Source organism: Gossypium hirsutum, chromosome D08 (assembly GCF_007990345.1).
Source record: "Gossypium hirsutum isolate 1008001.06 chromosome D08, Gossypium_hirsutum_v2.1, whole genome shotgun sequence".
NCBI classification, from domain to species: Eukaryota; Viridiplantae; Streptophyta; class Magnoliopsida; order Malvales; family Malvaceae; genus Gossypium; species Gossypium hirsutum.
This window is the reverse complement of record NC_053444.1, coordinates 16,887,508-16,907,548: the sequence shown is the minus strand read 5'-3', so window position 1 is coordinate 16,907,548 and position 20,041 is coordinate 16,887,508. Positions and strand designations below refer to the sequence as shown.

Sequence of the window (20,041 nt, the reverse complement as noted above, 5' to 3'; positions counted from 1 at the left end):
AGTTTTGTTCGACTAAGGTCTAATTAATTAATAATATTTTAATAAAAAACACAATATTCTATATAAGTAGAATATAGAGGGGCAACAACACAAACTTATTCGGATTAGTGTTTACTGCCCCTCACACATGGGATTAAGCTTTTAGACTCATCTCCTGTATTGGGTACAATTATATGTGTTATCTTCACTTTTATCCATCATTTATAATTTACTCAACCCAATATCTATTTTCTATTACCCAAAATATTAATTAATTAATTAAACTAAATTAACTTTTCAACCCAATTCTAATTCCATTAAAGTCATGACAACTTTACTATATTAGAATCCATGAGTAAATTAATCTAATGGCATTATTTAACAAATTTATGATGACTAATTAATTTTTCTTACTTCAAAGTTCAATTATTTAATTACAGATAATTAAATAATAATTTGAAGAAATTAAATTAATTTCTAAGTTATCTTTTGTACTTAGTGAGAAAGCACATTCACTGCGGATATTGATACATGCAATCTATTTCGTTTACCTATCGTTTTAATTCATTCCACAACCTTTCGATTCTATATGCTATTCATTTTAGGTTATCTCGAGCTAGCGGAGAGACCGATTTGGCATATATATGGCTCAAATAATTTGTAATTAAGTTTAGACTTTTCGCCTATTAATTACAACTTATTTAATCATGGAGTCATTCCAATATAGTACCATGATAAAAGTCTCTCTTATTATATACCATTACGAAAGCTATTATTAAGTGCTTGTCTAATTACCTTGTTATAAGTGTGTTACCCTATAGAATATCTTTAATATTTTTTGGGATAAATTTTGTTCTCTCAATATGATCCTATTTTATTTCATAGTTTTTATTACATCTCCCGATATGAAAAACTCAATTACTAACACATAGTAATTAAATCATTTGTCTTATGACAAATGACTTGTGGCCACATTCCTTTTTAGTCAATTAAGTAATGCTTATGGGAGGATATCATTTATCCTTTATTTAGCTATGAATTCTATGGTTTTAGAGTGATGCTGCAACATTTAGAAGTTACATACCCAATGTAGCAGCTTTCGGTTCCTTGTCTATTTGAACTTAGACTTTCATTTACATTAAAGTATATGAGTCAAGCATACATAGTCCATCATTCACTCAGAATTAAGATATGCCACACTCTGAACATCACAAGTGAATAAATCTATAAACAGATTTCGGATAAATTTAAATTGGGTCTTATTTGATGTATTGTCAATCTAGTCAATGACATCTATATCTCTATCTTCCAAGAGCCATACACTCCGATACCCAAGACAAGACATCTCCTGATGCGATCTCAGCCGCATCATGTCATGACACAATTCGACGACATCGGAATTGGCCCAAGCACGAAGGGCCCATATGTAAAATGAAGTTTTAATTTCTCAGATTGTTAAGTTGGTTACTGGAATTATCGATCACTCATGGAATTACAATTCGAGCGTGCCATGCAACCTTCTCCAAGCTCAAATCTAGCTCAATTTTATTTTGTTTTAGCTCAAAGTTTATTTGCTGGAATAAAATAGTTAATTCGATTCTATCTAGTTAATTTGAGCTTTAAAAAGGTCCTAATTTGAACATGTTAAATATGTTTTAAACTTATTAATTCTGTCCAATTTCATACAGCTTTATTATTTGTTTTAATTGGGACGACATTCATACATGTTTATTTCCGACCTATTAAACTTGTTCATGTCTGGACAGATTTAATACATGTTAAGAAGTCAGCTTTCTTAAATGTGTATTAGTCTATTACATTTTTTATTTTTGTGATTAATCAAGTGTTTATTGTATCCTTACAGGTTGTCTTAAGGTTCGGCTGAACCTTCATGTATATTTAGATTCATTGGAGATATTTAATGCGAGACAATGCACCTGAATGTACATGCATTTGAAGTTGATCACTACACTCTCCTAGGTGCTTGTTTGGTAAGAGAATGGATGAACATTGAACTCAGTCTTTGCTGCACAGCCAACCCTTCAAAAACTGGTGTTCACACTTAAATCTATTCATTTCCAAGTGTTCACATTACTGACCATTCGGTTGCCACCATTACTGTGCATGAATTCGGCAACTTCAAGGAAGGATTAATTCAAGCCTTAAACACTTGGCTGATTGAATACAATGCTCTCACAACTCAACCATTAAGTCTATTCACATTAGCTGTTTGGAAAAACCAAATGACAAAGTACCAAGTCTGTTCGGGCATAGTAATGGACAGCTGACCATTAAGTAAATCATTGAACCATTTCAGCTGACCATTCGGGAATGGCAATGGCCATGGCTGGTGGCGTCTTCAAGGAGTAGAAACATTCAAGAAATTAAAGCTCAATTTAATTGGCTGCTAGCTCAACTAAGATGATTTAATTTGCTTTTACTTAGTGTCCATTCGACTGGATTTTGTAACAGCTATAAATAGCTCATTGTAATCTGTTTGGAGGGTTACTTAACTTTGAACTCTTTATGAAATTTAAGCAAATTGTGAGTTATTCAACTCTCTTTCTTCGTTTGAGACTCGATTGACTTATCTAGCTAAAGTCTAGTGGTGTCAACCCGATTCTTTTTTGAACTTATCACTTCTAGCAAAGTGTGGTGTTCAACCCCTATACCGTTTGGTTCCTATCTCTTTAGATAGAGGGTCATGGTTTTGTTATTTCAATCAATCAATTGTTAAGTGTTGACATAAGAGCAGGGTCAATATTCATTTATAATATTGGTTCACCCTTCAACCTTAATTTTTTAATTTCACTTAACCAAATTGTCCATCCAACATTTTCCTTTGAAAACCGACTAGCTTGAAAACCATTTCAAAATTAGCTTTCAATTACGGTACTTCTTAATTTGCGATTGGGAACATTTGCAACTCGTCATCAACTCCGAGCACTGGTTTGCATCATCTCCCCAATGGACTTGATAGATGAAATTATAGTCTTTCAATTGATTTCACAGTTTCAATTAGACTACAGACTGTTTAGTTATCTACTAATATAATTATGATCCGGCCACATAATGCAACTTAATATTAGTTAAAGATTAGATAATCAATGGGCCAATATTTGCTTACATTTTGCTTTGCATGTAAAAACCATTGAGGATATATACAATGATATTAATGTATAATGAAATTTTATTTAGACCAATGTGTTTAACAAATTACAAGTATAAATTGATGAATACACTATATTAAGGACACTAGATCCTAACAATGTTGAATGAATTTATATGATATGTGAGTTGTAATTAGCCCTAGTGATTTTCATGTCTTTCAGTCATTATGTATTTGGTATGCTTATAGGAATAGATAGCACTTGTGGTATGAGATAAGAGATTTGTACGGATATAATGAGTGCGAGTTATATATGTTGCGGTGCTTTGATTCGTTCATATTGGTGTGCTGGTTGGATCACTATGACTTATTTATATCGTTGTGTTTGTTGGAGTACTTTGATGTGTACATTGATGTGAGAGATGGTTATATTCCACACATTCAACACAAGAGTCACCAAATATGAGGGCTAAAACTGAAAATTTATATGTAAATGTGAATTTCTTAAGAAATACGAGGTTTTAAGGGTCGTAATAATGCCTTGGTGATAGTGAAAGTGGTGTAAAATAATTCGTTGGGTTTAATATGATAAAAGGTAGATTGGTAAATAAATTAAGAGTGATAAAGGTAAAACTTAGTGTTAATTTTGTAAAATGAGACATTAAAGGAAAATGCCTTTCAATAATGCCATGATTAATTAGGTTCCTTGAATGCATGCTTATAATTATAACATTTATATTTGAAATGGTTAATGTGAATCTTTATAATTGTGGCTTGAAAATAAGGTAACAAATCCTCCACACTTACTCTTTAGCAACTCCTCCAATCTTCTTCTGCCTACAATATCTTATTTTAGTGATTTGCAACGTTTATTAACCTCATAAAAACAAACCCTCTAAAACTAAAAATAAATTTATTAAAATGTGTGAGACCTAAAAAATATCAAATCATTAAACTAAATATAAGGTAATAGAATGGGTAAATTTTAAGAATAGTCATCCAACTATGCACTTGGTTCTATTTTGGTCATCCAACTATTACTTTTATTTAGTTACTTAATTTTTCGAAATTAAATATTTTAATCACGCTCTTATTAGCTTTCATTAACTCAATAACAAAAGTCTAATGTTAATTTTTTTTATTGGCCTAATAACAAATTTAGTCCCCCAATATTTACACATTCTATCAATTTGAACCTAAATTTAAAAAATTTCAATAAATACAACCCTCAATATTTATAAAATTTATCATTTCAATTCTAATCTTAATTTTTTTTTTACATCCCATTAAGATTGTAGGACAAACATTTTTTGACTAAAACAAAACCTGGCCGATTGAGTTGCTAAAAAAAAAAATCTGACTACAGTTATGATTGTTTCATATTTTTGTATTTCAAATATTCATGCAGATATTAAATCCCATCACAGAATTGGTAGTTGATATATTTGCGCAGATATTAAAATAGTCTTGATTGTTGTAGTTTAAAGCAGAATAAATTTTTATTTTATCCGAACCATAACAAATATTGATTGATGGTAGGGGCGTTATGTGATTAAGTGTATCTAGTTGTATATAAGGACTTGAATATCATAATAGAATTGTGAGTTATGTTCACAAACATTGATTGTCAGGGTGCTAAGGACTAGGAGGCTTCACTATATGGTGATTAATCAACCATTATCTACAAGGTAGATGAAAGTTAATAGACATCGTCAGTTTTGTAGTGATTGTTTCTAAAATATATTTAAAAATCTTGAAAATAAAACAAAACAAATATAAATTATATATATACTAAAAATGATAATTTTTGTAAACATCAAGGGTCAAATTTATTGAGTCTTTTAGTATTAGGACTAAAATGTCAAATTTTGTAAAATTGAAGGCTAACTTTGTTAAACTTTTTTAAGATCAAAATGATAAAATGTGTAAACATTGAAGGGCTAAATTTATTATTAGGCCAATAAAAAAAAGTCTACATTAGACTTCCATTATTGAATTAATGGTAACTAATAAAATTAAAATATAAATAAAATGCATCGCATAGTTGAAGGACTATTCTTATAGTTTATATATTCTAATCTTGAATAACCTAGTTTAGGGTTTAAATCCTCAACATTCCCCTCTTTCTCTCCCCCCCCCCCCAAAAAATATAAGAAAAAGTCGAGACCGTAAAATTGAAATAGCAAAAGGGACTTGGAACAAATTATAGATTAAACTAGGAATGGCACTTAAAAATATTGGAATATCTTGATGGAGCATCACAAAAGAAAAAGAAAAGCAACTAATCTCATCTGCAAAAGCTAGTATAGTTTTTTTTGCAAAAGGAAATACAACCACCATTGATTAGTGTTTTTCCTCTTTTCCCTTTTAACATTTATGTCGTAGGAAAATGTACATAACAATGACCAGTATACTTTTTACAGTATAATTGGCAAGAAGAGCTCAATCATAGCATCTTCGCAGTACTCACCTACAACACAATTTAACTTGTCTTAAGAAACCAATTACGTATTATCAGGACGCAGTATCACTAAGTTCTCGTCCTTTAGTATCATAGGGGAAGAGTTGAATACAAACTAGTGAAACAACTATAACAGCCAAATATATAGCAATAGCTTCTGTTTGATGGTACGCATTCACCAGTGCCACTGAAACAAGAGGACATACCATACCGCCAATTCTTCCCACAGCACTTGCAACTCCCGCACCTGTTGTCCGCACCGAGGTTGGATATAACTACACAAAAGGAGATTTCATATATTGAAATCAACAAGGAACGCATACAAAGATTAAAAGGGAACAAAATATGTGGCCAAATCAGACAAAAAAGGAGATTTGTTTTTCTATCAACTCTTTCATTGTCTTGTTCTAATAGAACACTTGACAACCAACCCCATTAATAAATTCCTGTTAAGCCAACACCAACATGAAAATAAAAAAGAAACGAAGCCTTAGTGATGTTTAAAATGAAGAAATTGGCAATTAGGGAGTGTTGAAACAACCCCTCTTAAAACCACTCACTTAAGTTTAGATAAAATATTAAATGGGCTTACCTCAGGGGCATATATAGAGGCGACAGTAAAGGTTGCCATGGCATTCATGCGAGCTCCAAATAATAAGCAAGTAGTTAAAACAGCAGACTGACGTGTTAGTAGTGGAAGAAGGAAAATAAATGCTAAGCCAAACATAATTGACATGGTCTGCTTGCGGCCAACCCTATCGACCAATAATGCTGACAAAAAAAGCCCAGGAAGCTCTGCAACATAAACCTAGGTCAAATTTTATTTCAAAACAAAGCATAAAGAAGAATGCGAGAATGAGCCATAATACCTGCGATACTAGTGATGAATGCATTTACATAGAGGCTATCACCTAGGAGATATCCACTGCTTTGAATAGTTGGGAAACACCCACTTTCTCCACTACTTAGCTTTGAGGTAAGCAATATGATACCATAATATGAAAATGAATCTCCAAATAATAATACCCATAGGAGCGCAGTTGTTTTAATTAATTTTGACGAGAAAAGCATAAAAAATGACGACAAGCCTAATTTTGATTGCATGCTACTTTTACTCAGTGAGGGGAGTAATGGGATCCTATCTTCTGACGGGGTAGACTCTTCAGCCTTGTCAGTTGATCTACTAGAAATTAAGACACCAGCAGGAAGTTTTGTTCGGTTCACTGAAGCTATCTTCTCTAGGATTCGAAGTGCATCACCCGTCCTACCTTTCATGCATAGGTATCTTGGAGACTCAGGTGCAACACCATACAAAAAAAGCAGAACAAAAGATGGCACAGATGACAATGCAAGTACCCACCTCCAGTTTAATTTAGCCATGACAATCTGTAATAGATAGAAAAGACAAAATCATTCTAACACTCTGAAAGTAAAATTTGTGTCAATAATTTTCTCATTGCACGAACAGGAAATCCATATTTTTCAAATGTCCATAGGTCCTTGAATTAAAACTTCAAACTTAACAGTGAAAAAACTTTTAGTAGCTAGCTAGCAACACCTAAGTTCAATATTCAAGAAATTTTCAATGCTCAGATAAGTTTCTATGCTGATAGAATTGATGAGGTAGCATAATAGGGAATAACACTTTAGTAACAAGCATCTATGTTTGTTCTATGAGCTTTGAGCAACAGGTTCAGGAGAGGGGAGGGGAGGGATCCAGTTACATGGAATTTTACTGAATAATTAAAGTTCTAGCTGAAGTTGTCAAAGGCACAGGGCAAACTCTAAATGCTAGCTAGGACCCTTTCACCACTCTAAGGCTTTGTTAACCATTTAGGTTGAAAAGCACTTTTCAACCTAAATCATGATTTTAAACAACAAAAAAAAAAGCTGGTGAACAAGTAGCTTTCATATAAAAGCTTGATTTTAAATCAATATCTTAACCCAAGCCAAAAAGGCAAAATTTTTAGTTCTAACCTTTAGACATTATCTTTTCAAAAGCTCTTGTTGACAGCAATAGTAAACACTATCAAACTTTCGCAGCACTTTTTGAAAAGCACTTGTAAACCTAAATGGTAAACTTGTCTAAGCACAGGGCACGAAAAAAGTGCTTGCCTGCTAGTACTGGCCGGAGTGAAGGCACTAATTTAAACAAGATCATTAATATATACAGGACAAAGAAAATTCTTTGTATGATATCGAATAAGCTTAAGATTGATGGGTTTTACTACGAAAAAAGTGCTCGCCTGTATTGCCAAATGCATTCCAACAACTACAATTTAGCATAATATCACACAAGAAGTTGGACTGTATAATTTCTTTCCTTTTCCTTTTTTTTGCTTGTAAGCACAGCTGAATTGCCATTTTTTCTTCTGGTTATTGAAAGGACAGAAAGATATCAAAAACTAAAGAAGCCAAAGGGAAGCATATGTTAGAATTGCTTCTTATGTGCCTGATTATGGTGCTGCAGGACACTTAATTTGGACCATGACTCAGCAACAAGTATCATGGTTGCACACCTTGGTATCATTGTTTCATGGTGAAAAGTTAACATCTAACACCTATACTTTCATGTCTGTTTCGTTGTACCTTTTTTAGTTTACAAAAACGTGAGATCTGAGCCTCCATAAGGTAAAGAGATAAAATTAAAAGACCCTAGCTTTAGGTGGAGGGAGAAAAAGCAATGATAATGATAGCCTTAAATTGTGTCATAGAAAATAGACATACCCAAACAAGAGTTGCCTCAAAAATTGATCCAAATGTCCAAAAAGTTGAAAATACAATCATCCACATGCCTCTACTAGAAGCTGGAACGAACTCCAGAAACCAGGATAAGAATACAGATGTGCCACCAAGGCCAAAACCAACGAAACCTCGAAGAATAACAAGTGATAAATAGTTTGGAGAGAATGTGCTCAAGAATCCAGCTCCACTAGTTACAATAGATATAGTAAGAAAACCTGTCCTGATAGGAGCAAATTTAAATAAAGGGTTAAAGAAGATTGAAACAACAATCAAAAGTCGAACAACAATTTGGTCAACATTCAACTATAGACATGCTTACTGGAAAGAAATAGAAAATAAAACTAAAAGGCATGATTAAGGATTCATGATTTAGATAAAAGCAAAGGACACACCTCCTTCCATACGTATCCGATATAGTACCCCATCCGTAGGCTCCAATTACCATACCAGCAAACACAATGGTGCTTAACAAGCTCTCCTGACTCGAGGAAAGTCCCCACTCTGACTTAACTGCTTGTCCGATGAAGGAAAGAATCATAATTTCCATGGCTTCAGCAAACCAACCCAGCCCCGCGTATGCAAGAACAAATGCTTGGAATTTCCCGAACCCCAGGCTTTCAAGGGCTTCATCCAACGTATATAAACCAACCTGTTCATTATCCATCTAAGCAATTCAAGAAATGAATTAGTCATAATATAATGTGTATATGTATATAGGCCAACAATTGCACCTATTTCACCAATAAATGAAGCAAGAAACAACAGTGAAGCACACACAACAACTAGCAACAACAGAAAAGTCCATGTTAGTAGCTCTAACTTCCCTCAAGTTTTTTTCTCAGTTTTAAATTTAAAAAAGAAAAAAAAGAAAAAAGAAAGAGTAAAATTACATACGCAACTTGCATATTTAAAACCTTCTGATACTTTCCACCTGGATTAGACCCTAAGATTCGTTTACTTAAAAAGTAGAAATTGATCCTTTACAAGATTTTTGTCTTCATTTTTTTATTCCAATCATAATTGTAAAATTATATGAATAATGACAAAAAAATATGCAAATAAAATATTAACGATTGAAGTAAATAATATTAATTCAACATCGAGTTAAAATAAAAGTTAATTTTAAGATGGAAAAATAAATTTATAAAAAATGGAGAATTTTAAAATAAATAAAAAGATAATTAGAAAAAGATAATTGCAAAATTCAAAACCTTTTTTTCAAAGATTTCGTATATAAGAGAAAGAACTCCCAACTTCAACCATATGACGGAAACTGAGATTTTCCGGGGGAAAAACCCTCCAAATTTTCTTTTTTCTTCAAAATGCAACCATAAATTCTTCTATTCCAATCTTTGCAAAAAAAGGAATCCAGAAATATCTTTTCAAAATCACATAAAAAATCCCTTTCCTTAAACCTGGAATTAACTCTCTAGAAAGATTGCAAGATTTTTTCACCTTCCTAAAAGCTTGTCAGTTTTAATTATATTATTAAAATCCGAAACAAACACAATCAGCAAAACAAAAAAAACTTCCTTGCAAACTTTCAAACATGGAAACGAAGAAAAAAATTCAAAAAAAAAAATACCTTCTCAAAGACAAGGAAAACGAAAGCGTCGTTATAAAAAAATCTATTTCTCTCTGCCCTTTATGATCACATTTGTGTGTGCTTAAAAAGGGAAATGGTTTGGTTCTAAGATTTTCCATAACCAATTTTAGACGTGTTTAACAATTTCGAAATTTCCCTCTGTTTTCATAACCTTATTTTTATTTTCTTCAATTCAAGACAAATATAGAAAATATTAAACAATAAAAGAAATAAAAAATTGTGAAAATAATCCACATAAATTTGAGCCACCGTTCGACATCAATGTAATTTGAACTCCGATTCTTGGGACGATATACTTTTTGAGACAAAAAAGGCTCCAGGTATACTTAATGTCTCTTTTAGCCCTCTATTATACTCAAGTTATCATTTTCATATTTGAATTATTCTACTCTTTTGTGATTTCATGTTCAAACCAATCACATGTTGCCATGTGGATAACTTAATTTTCACATTCATCTTTATGCTAAATTAATTTAAATGTAAAAAAAAGAAGGTGAAATAATAAATTAAAATTTAATGAAATAATTATTGTGGATTTTTGAAATGTTAGAAATTTAAGGATTGCTTCAATAATTTGAAATCCTTTTGAACCAATGGTTATTTGGTATTAGGGGGGAAGTCATATTAAAAGAGTAAGAAAATGGTTCCTCTTTTCCTTAAAAACCCAACCCATTCCCCCTTTTTATCTGTCTCCATCACTTTTCACCTCAAAATGGCTGGTTTCACCTTGGGCCCTTACAACTAATTAGAAAAAGAAGAAGAAAAAAGGCATGGTGATGAAAAGTGACTTCTCTTCTCCTCGATATGATACATTTTTTGAGTTCTCGCTACTGACAATAGTTTTAGAGATTTTTACTAAAATATTATAATAAAAAATAAAAAAAATAACCAAAATATTATACATTTTTTATTATTTACCAAAATAATACAAAAAAATAATAAAATAGAAAAAAAAGGCTACGACTGACGTGACAAGACACTGGAGGGGGGGTGCCATAGGCAGCACTAAAGGTGCCTTTCCCATAGGCGGCACCACTTATGTTAGAAGAAGAAGAAGAGAAAGAGGAGGTGCTGCCGGAAAAAGAGAGAAAAAGAGAGAAAAAAAAAAGAGAAAAAAAAGTATTTTTTAAAATAATTGATTATCTTGTTGTTATGTTTTTTTGTTTAATTTTTATTATTTTTTGTAGTTAGTTTAGTTATTAAGATTAATAAAAACTCAAATTGATAGTTTTAGTTAGTATTATTATTATTATTAGTTTTTAGGGTTTAGATGTTACTTAGTATTATTGTTAGTAAAAAACTAATATTATTATTATGGTTAGTTATTATTTTTAGTAAAACCCTAATTATTATTATTAGTATTATTTTGAGTATAAAACTATTATTATTGTTATTGTGTTAGTTATTAGGATTAGTGGTTAAACGTTGTTCATGTACAAAATGATAACTGAAAAAGTATGAGCTTAAGGATGAAAAATTGCATATTGAAACATTAATTTTTTTATTTAAGTAATTTATTTACCGTTCGAGATTTTTTTGAGATTTTGTTTATTTTTTTGACAGATTGAATATTGAAGATGGATGATAAGTTTTTTTGTATACGTTTATTTCGATGGAGTCATCTTGACAACAAGTGTGGGATGTGTACTTGAATGTCGGCAACAAATAGCAATGAGATTTAATAGAAATATCTCGTTGGATGGAATGAAGGCAAGGGTTAATGCAAAAATTCTTAGACGTTGTGGGAGAAGGATATCAAAAATTTTCTACAAGTTTCCAGTTTCGACAAATTCGGTCAAATTCACCGAAATGGAACTTGTAGACGACGAAGGCGTGGAGACAATGGTCGCTCTTTACTGTGGGAATGGGAGTGACAAGAATGCACCGATTCACTTATTTGCTGAGTTAGCCGGTATGGAGCAAAATGAAGATGTCAATGCATCTGATGAAGAACATGGAGCTCAAGAACCGTGGATGGTGGCTCCAATATCATACGTTGATAGTGAATCGACTATGGGTGGGATCAGTATCGATCTGAATATTACGCCCGATATTGATGTGGTTGGTGGTGAAGAAGAAGGTGGTAGCAATCATTTGGAGGAAGAGGTCGATAGTGACGATGATCTCGATGTGGACGATGTACCTGATGATTTGACGATGAAGATGTCAACAACGATGGAAACATTAACGCTTCTTCGATCTGGGACCAGATGCAGCATATTTTGATACACAATAATCTTGGCCCACACATTCGCTCATAGACCCCGACGCAACGTATGTAGCTGAGTTCCCGGAGTACCTTGAAATAGTTCATCCTCACGGGCTGGCCGTAAATTCTGATCATGATGAGTTATTTATTCATAGGCCAGAGATTCAGCTGTAAAGAAGAGTGCGTATTTGCTATTAAACGGTACAACATGAACATATTAGTGGATTATAAAGTCGCAGTATCTATTCCGACAATATATATTGGGGAGTGTTGGAAGGCAGCGGAAGGTTACAATTGGCGGGTACAAGCTACATTCATTAAAAGTTCTCAGATGTGGGAGATACGAAAATTTGTTGGTCCTCATACATGCACATCAACACATATGACAGAAGATTATGGAAAACTTGATTCGAAAACTATCTGTACGTGTATCATGCCAATGGTGAAGGACATGCTGACCATTAAAGTTTCGATATTGATTACCGAAATACAAGCACGATTCCACTATCGAGTATCATATCGAAAGACATGGATAGCTAAACAGATGGCAATGGAGTAACTGTATGGGGATTACGATTCGTCGTATAACGAGCTACAAGGATGGATAGTTGTTACGCGGGAGTACGTACCGGCGACTGTGATTGAGTTACAGACAATGCCTTATTACGGCCCGGATGACCAGTTACAGCCGGGAAAAAAGATTTTCCATCGGATGTTCTGGACGTTTGAACCATGTGTGCGGGCATTTCCCCACTGCAAGCCATTTGTGCAGGTGGATGGGACCTGGCTATATGAAAAATATACACAGATCCTACTTCTTGCGGTTGCTCAAGATGGCAATAGAAACGTGCTCCCGATAGCATTTGCCATTATAGATAAAGAGAACTTGGAGTCTTGGGAATTCTTCCTCACTAAACTACGGAGGTATGTTATTAGCAACGATAACATTTGCATCATCTTCGATAGAGGGAAAGGTTTAATTGCAGTAATTAGGCGTTCCGGTGTGCCATGGAGATCCGTTTATTGCATCTGTCACATTGCGGCTAACTTCTACAAAGATTATAAGAATGCAGACTGGAAAAGACAAGTCGTGGCAATGGGTAAATGATAACCTTATATTTTCAATATAAATTGTAATGTTTTATGTTATCGAGTTACTAGAACTTATTTTTTCTTAATACGTATGCAGCGTACGAGTTAGAGCCATATATTTTCCAGTAAAGAATGATTCGACTTAAGAGTTACATGGAGGGACAAACAAACACATCTTTCCGACAATGGTTGGGCACGTTGGAGCCGTGGCAATGGGCTCAAAGTTTTGACGAGGGCTTTCGTTATGGCCAAATGACCACAAACTTAGTGGAGGGGATCAACGCTGTGTTGTTGAAAACACGTCATCTTCCGATTGCATCTGTCTTTTCTGCTACATTCTACAGGTTGGCTACCTTAATGCCAAGAATGGGTCAGCAACAAGTCAACCAGATGGAGGCAGGACACGTATTTGTTGAACATGCCAGTGATGCAATGGTTGCAAATCATCGGATGGCAAGGTCAATGAATGTAGAAATATATTCACGATAACTGAAAATGTTTCGAGTTACTGAGACCATCAGTCGTCGACCTGGTATACCAACTAGGTCCTATGGAGTTGATCTTCGGAACAGACGATGCGAGTGCAAGAGGTTCGAAACACTTCATTATCCATGTGCACATGTCGTGGCAGCGTGTGCTAAAGTGAACCTTAATGTTGAACAATATGTCGATGATGTGTACACACTCGAGCGCACATTGCATGTCTAAGAAAATGAGTTTCTCGTCCTACCTGACCTATCTATGTGGGAGGTGCCTCCGACGACTTTCGAGCTTCTCCCAAACAGAGGGCTACGAAGGAATCCAAGAGGTCATCCACAATCAAGCAGAATCCGTAATGAAATGGACATTAGGGAGAAATCTGACGGTAAGCGTTATGGATTATGCAGGTTAAGTGGTCATAGCTAGAATAAATGCCCTCATCAAAACTTGCATATTGGACAGTCGTCCGGATCGGGTCGAAATTGACCTAATGATGTAAAATTTTTATGTGTAGTGTTATAAAAAGTATAATTCATTTGAAATAATAAAAATTATTCAGCTTATGCTTATGCTTAAATTGTATCCAAATTAAGTTATAAAATAGTATATGACATTTGGAATTATTAAAATTATATCGAAAATGGAGGCATTTAACCTTAAATTCAGCTTTAATATAATGAAAAATTAGAATAATTAAATTTATACAAAAAAGTTCCTAGTAAGCATACCTAAAATTAGAATAATTAAATTTATACAAAAAGTGCAATAAACCCCTAAAATTGATGGTTCGGTGGTGTGGTCCTAGGGGTATACCTATTTGGAGGTCGACGGTTACCATCTGGGTGTTCATGACGACCAACATCATCATTCGGCGCACGTGGGGGTGTGGCAAACATAGAGGAAAAATCTTGTGGCTCATTCGGCATCGACGAACTTAAACCGGAAGGAGTCTCATGATGCTGCGGATACGGGCCGGACGGGCCAGGCATGCCGTACTGCCGCAGGTAGGACCCAAAGAGTTCAAACTCGTATGCGTATTCGCCCCTTGAGAAGCTCGAGATATAGTCACTGCCCGCCAAATCCGGATGATAGCTATGTGGATCCACATGTGAATGTGATTGTTCGAGATCTGATTGGGGATCCTGCTCGGGCTTTGGTTCCGGAGCATAATATGCCACAGGCTCCGCCTCTATCGGGGCCGCTGGGTACGATCTCCCAGGTCGCTGCATGTGCGGGGGGACTATAGTCGACTGGCCTCCAAGTATATATGGCTTCCCGCAACTATAGTACCATTGTATGTACTCTAATGATGGTTGCAAATCAGAAGCCATAACCATCTGAGGTCTTCGACGCATCCGATCGTTCCACAGCGCAAAAAATTTTCGGTGCTTAATGCCCCAATCCAACTACGGTTTTCCTCTCTTATTCATGTCGTGAACCGCCCCCACCTCGCATGGCGGATCCAGGATATGTTGGATCCAGCCAAACTGTCGTAGCACCCGATCCCCGTGGTACCACTCGACTACATTGAAATTTATAATTGGTGCGTTAGTGCACCATATGTCAGAATGAACGTATGCAGACGAGGGTACCACATCTGTAATTTCTGGCCTACGGTATGGCATCGATATAAACTGCATGATTAATAACATGGTTATAATTAGCCATAATGTGTGAGTAAGATATAGAAAGTAAAATGTCATGAATATTAGAATAGCAGTTACCCCTTCCTCAACATGTTGTTCGATCATGAGTCGGTAAATCGGGACAGTGTGCGACCTCCCGATACCCGGATAAAGACTCTACCTACAAAAAAAAATATTGGGTTTAGGGTTGGTAACATTAGTCAATATACTATGACTAAAAATAATGACAAGTAATATTTTATCACCTGTTCACTAGTGGATAAACATACAGTTGGTGACTAACCGATGCCAAAAATTGCATCCGATAGAGCGCCCAGGACTGCAGCAATGTGAGGCATCCTCCCATCTCTACAACATCCTGGTTTGTCATCCGACAAAGCTCCCGATATAACACTGCTAGAACAGCGGAGCCCCAGCTATACGAGCGGACATTGGACAAATCAGCTAATAGAGGCAAGTACATCATATGTACCTTGTTGTTCGCATCGGGCATCAGTACTCCCCCTAAGATATGCATGATGTATGCTCGAGCAGCGCACATCAGCTCGCCTTCAGTGGCATTCGCTGATAACTGTCCAAATTTGGCTTTCAGCCATGTAAATTTTAAGCTCGTAAAATTTGACTCTTCGTCCTTTGGCAACTCTCCAAGTAGATGATAACAAAGTGCAGCTGGATCTGTAAATGAAGATACTCCTGTTATGGGAGTCCCGTGGATTAGGAGCCCAAGCTGCATCGCAACATCCTCCAAGGTTACCATGCACTCCCCACACGGAAAATGAAAAGTGTGGGTCTCCGGGCGCCACCGCTCAACTAGCGCAGATAATAAATCATGGCGCAAGTCGAAGGTCCGGATCAGTGCTACTGACCCAAATCCGACTTGCTCCAAGTACGGCATCAATCGTGCATCCGGAGCTTTCTTTAAACCATTCACACGGCCCTTTATTACTCGGTACGAGTCTTGATAGTGTTAAATTACAGAAAAAATATTACGATCACATGATTTATTTCTATATATTACGTATATCCTTTTTAAATAGAACATGTGATTAATAAATAATAAATCATACCGCGTTATTAGCCGCATCAGATATGTGTCTACCCTTTTGAATCAATGGAGCCATTGCGATGCCTGCAAGTTCAAAAAAAGTTAGTAAAAAACTCTCATTTCGGCCATTTATTCGTACTATTTTCTTAAATTTTATTACTTTCAATAAAAATATATTATTTTCGTATTTTATTATTTTACATTATTTTAGTACATTATGTTTGAAATGTATTAATTATTTCTTTTTTCTAAAAAAATTAGTAAAAAACCCTTATTTCGGCCACTTGTTCGCCTTTTTTTCCCGAATTTTATTACTTTCAATAAAAATATATAATTTTTGAATTTTTAAAAATTATTTCTGAATTTTTAAAAAATTTAGTAAAAGACTCTTACTTCGGCCCTTTGTTCGTATTTTTTTCTCCTAATTTTATTACTTTAAAAAATATCATAATTTCTAATTTTATAATTTTACATCATTTCAATGCATTATGTTTGAAATTTATTAATTTAGTGTGTTTTTTGAATTAATTTAGTGTAAAAAAACTCTTATTCCTGCCCTTTGCTCGTATTAATTTCCCGAATTTTATTACTTTCAATAAAAATACATTATTTTCGTATTTTATTATTTTATATTATTTCAGTATATTTTGTTTGAAATATTTGTATTCATTATTTCTGAATTTAAAAAAAAATAGTAAAAGACTCTTACTTCGGCCCTTTGTTCCTATTTTTTTCTCCGCATTTTATTACTTTAAAAAATATAATACTTTATAAATTTATAATTTTACATTATTTCAATGCATTATGTTTGAAATTTATTAATTTAGTGTGTTTTTTAAATTAATTTAGTGTAAAAGAAATCATTATTTCTGCCCTTTGCTCGTATTATTTTCCCGAATTTTGTTACTTCAATAAAAATATATTATTTTCGTATTTTATTATTTTATATTATTTCAGTACATTTTGTTTGAAATATTTGTATTAATTTTTTTCTGAATTTTTTAAAAATTTAGTAAAACACTCTTACTTCGGCCATTTGTTCGTACTTTTTTCTCTGCATTTTATTACTTTAAAAAAATCATAATTTTTAATTTTATTATTTTAATTATTTTAGTACATTATGTTTGAAATTTATTAATTTAGTGTCTTTTTTAAATATAACATTTTTTTCGGATTTTATTACTTTCGGTGAATATACAATTTTCGTTTTTTTTTCTTTTCGTATTTTATGTTTTCTTAAACATAGTTTTTATCATTTTATTTTTAATTCTATTTTAAAAAAAAACTAATTACAATATCCTAAATAAATTTCATAAAAAAAATTCCTAATCAACATATAATGTACATAACATGGATTTTTTCATGCTAAATAAATTTCATAATATATATATGCTAAATAAAATAATAAAACACATACAATATACATAACATAAATTTTTTACACAAATATTACAAAATATTTAAATTAGTAAAACAAAAATTACCTTTTTTCTTTCTTTTTCCTTCCTTCCCTCTTCTTCTTCTTCTTTCTTTTTTTTTTCTTCTCCTTTCCTTTTCTTTCCTTCTTTTTCTTTCTTCCCTCTCCTTTCCTTTTCTTTCTTTTTCTTTCTTTCTTTCTTCTTTCCCTCTCCTTCTCTTCCCCACAACACCAGCCTAATTGGCCATTATATAGTCAGTACCGCCTCTGGGAGGGGCACCATCGGTGCCGCCTCTGCCAGAGGCACAACTGGTGCCACCTATGGCACCTCCTCCTCCAGTGTCCCGTCACATCAGTTGCAGCCTTTTTTTATTTTATTTTTTTTGTATTATTTTGGTAAATAATAAAAAATGTATAATATTTTGATATTTTTTTATAATATTTTAGTAAAAATCTCACAATTCTACTTAATTGAAGATCCATAAAAAGAAGCTCAGAAAGTGTTCTTATAGTCTTCGATTTTTAATTACTTTGAAAAGAAATAGCTTAGAACGCACTACTTTTCTATGGGAAAATTAACAGAAAATGCCAAATTTAAAAACTTATTTAGCAAAGTAAGCCTTTTTTTTCTTTTCAAATTTAGGAAAAATAAATCAATTTTGGAGAGAGAAATAGAAAAGGATGCAGTTTCAGTTGAGGTGGTAGAAAGCGCGCTTTCAGCGTCCCTACTACCACCTCAGCTGAAATTGCGTTATGTTAGACGAGTTTTTGTCCAACGATAATTTTTCCCAATGATAAAAAAATCCAAAGGCTAATTTCCAACGGGTGTTTTTCAAACAACTAAATTTTTTTCTAACTGCTAATTTATTTGCTATATAAACCCAACTCATTTTCTTTCTTTTGCATTCAAATCTTATCCTCTCAATTCTCTCAACTATTTAGTTCTCAAATTTTCATTTAGTTTCTCTCAAATACTAGTTGTTTTAATTTTATGTTTCATAATTTCTTTGATTTTTATAATTTATAAAAATGTTAATGTCGCTTATTCATTTGTATGACAAACACATTATCGGCGTCCAATGGTAAGAAAATATTATTAATTTTTTTAGTTTTAATGAAGCTAATTATTAAGTTGTTAACATTATTAATTTTATAATTTTTTTATGTTTATATAATCAGCCTGAAGATCAAATTATGGAGACGTACATACACAATTTAAGTGCGAGGGCACTGTGTGTTATTAAACAACACTTTCGATTAGTTGAAAGACGCCATAGTGTCTTTGAAAATTTATTTCAAATTCGATTGTTATCAGTTGCAATTTAAGGATAATGTCCTGCTGTTTTATGGTTAATTCAAATTTTATTATTATTTCAAAGATGCCATAGTGTGGAGTAGCCACACGACCATGTTTTGAGCCATATGGCCTGGGCTCTGTCACACGGCCGTGTGACCCCTGTTTTCAAAACTTTTCAAATTATCCCTATTTTTTCTGTTTTGTATCAAAATGACCCCTGATTGTTCCTAAATTATTTTTAAGGCCCCGTAGGCTCGATTTAAGGTAAATAATTATATTTATGCTCTGAAAGACATTTGAATTTGATTATATATTATTTAATTTGATATTTGAATGGTTAAATGTTAGTAATTGTTATGATTTGCATTGTAATGCTCCATAACTCTAGTTCGACAACAGAGACGGGTTAGGGGTGTTACAGATTTTTAGGCTTGCGACACAATGTAATATCTGATACCAGTGCTAATGGAGCGCTCGAGATAGGTGGCCATATACTTTTATTTGAGACTGGTGGAAATTCAAATTTTCATACTTTATATATGCGTTTTAGTTTGTATACTTCATGAATATAACTCATGCAATCCACATGTGTCGAGGCACATGCAACAATTGCATATGCACATGGAAAATGAAATGCTTGAAATCTCCCACAGTCGCAGGACCTTAGTTCCAAGTATGCACGGTACGATCCCTTATTAATACCTTCGTCGAGTCTATGGAACTCCGTAACCCAAAGTATTTGATTTGGACGCGAATAACACATTGCAGACATAGAGTTTGCTCTTTCTACATTTTCTCTAATTTCTTTCATCACCTATTCAAACCAAACGTGACCACCTTTTATTTTTCCAACATATTTTTTTTGCCTGTTTTGGGAATAAGGCTGCTAAGCGGAATTATATATATTTGACTATTAAGGTTATCGACAAATGATGCATCCCCTTCAATATAGAAT

General features: G+C 33.6%; 2 protein-coding genes across 3 annotated transcripts; both read right to left on the bottom strand.

Moving 5' to 3' along the window:
- Window positions 1-5,375: 5,375 nt before the first annotated feature.
- On the bottom strand, window positions 5,376-10,022 carry LOC121220288 (organic cation/carnitine transporter 7). Of its 2 annotated transcripts, XM_041099938.1 has the most exons (6): window positions 9,880-10,022; window positions 8,687-8,958; window positions 8,277-8,514; window positions 6,419-6,935; window positions 6,142-6,344; window positions 5,376-5,824 (listed from the first exon to the last, which is right to left on the bottom strand). In XM_041099938.1, the coding sequence occupies exons 2-6, from the start codon at window positions 8,956-8,958 to the stop codon at window positions 5,603-5,605; spliced, it is 1,452 nt and encodes a 483-aa protein (XP_040955872.1). In that variant the 5' UTR covers window positions 9,880-10,022; the 3' UTR covers window positions 5,376-5,602. The 2 variants fall into 2 exon arrangements, with proteins under 2 accessions (XP_040955872.1, XP_040955873.1); XM_041099939.1 differs by lacking the exon at window positions 9,880-10,022 and having other exon boundaries at window positions 8,277-8,509; window positions 8,687-8,822.
- A 5,065-nt stretch (window positions 10,023-15,087) lies between these two features.
- On the bottom strand, window positions 15,088-16,222 carry LOC121220305 (protein MAINTENANCE OF MERISTEMS-like). The gene is made up of 2 exons (XM_041099981.1): window positions 15,611-16,222; window positions 15,088-15,315 (listed from the first exon to the last, which is right to left on the bottom strand). The coding sequence occupies exons 1-2, from the start codon at window positions 16,220-16,222 to the stop codon at window positions 15,088-15,090; spliced, it is 840 nt and encodes a 279-aa protein (XP_040955915.1).
- Window positions 16,223-20,041: the final 3,819 nt, after the last annotated feature.

Bases quoted from the DNA above. Each gene is read 5' to 3' on its own strand.
- LOC121220288 (XM_041099938.1), bottom strand. From the start codon at position 8,958: ATGGATAATGAACAGGTTGGTTTATATACGTTGGATGAAGCCCTTGAA. The intron at 6,936-8,276 runs GTATGTCTATTT...TATCTATTACAG, and splicing joins TTGAGGCAACTCTTGTTTGG to ATTGTCATGGCTAAATTAAA. The intron at 6,345-6,418 runs GTATTATGGCTC...TTTATGTTGCAG, and splicing joins ATTCATCACTAGTATCGCAG to AGCTTCCTGGGCTTTTTTTG.
- LOC121220305 (XM_041099981.1), bottom strand. From the start codon at position 16,222: ATGCCGTACTTGGAGCAAGTCGGATTTGGGTCAGTAGCACTGATCCGG. The intron at 15,316-15,610 runs GTTAGTCACCAA...TTAATCATGCAG, and splicing joins GGATGCAATTTTTGGCATCG to TTTATATCGATGCCATACCG.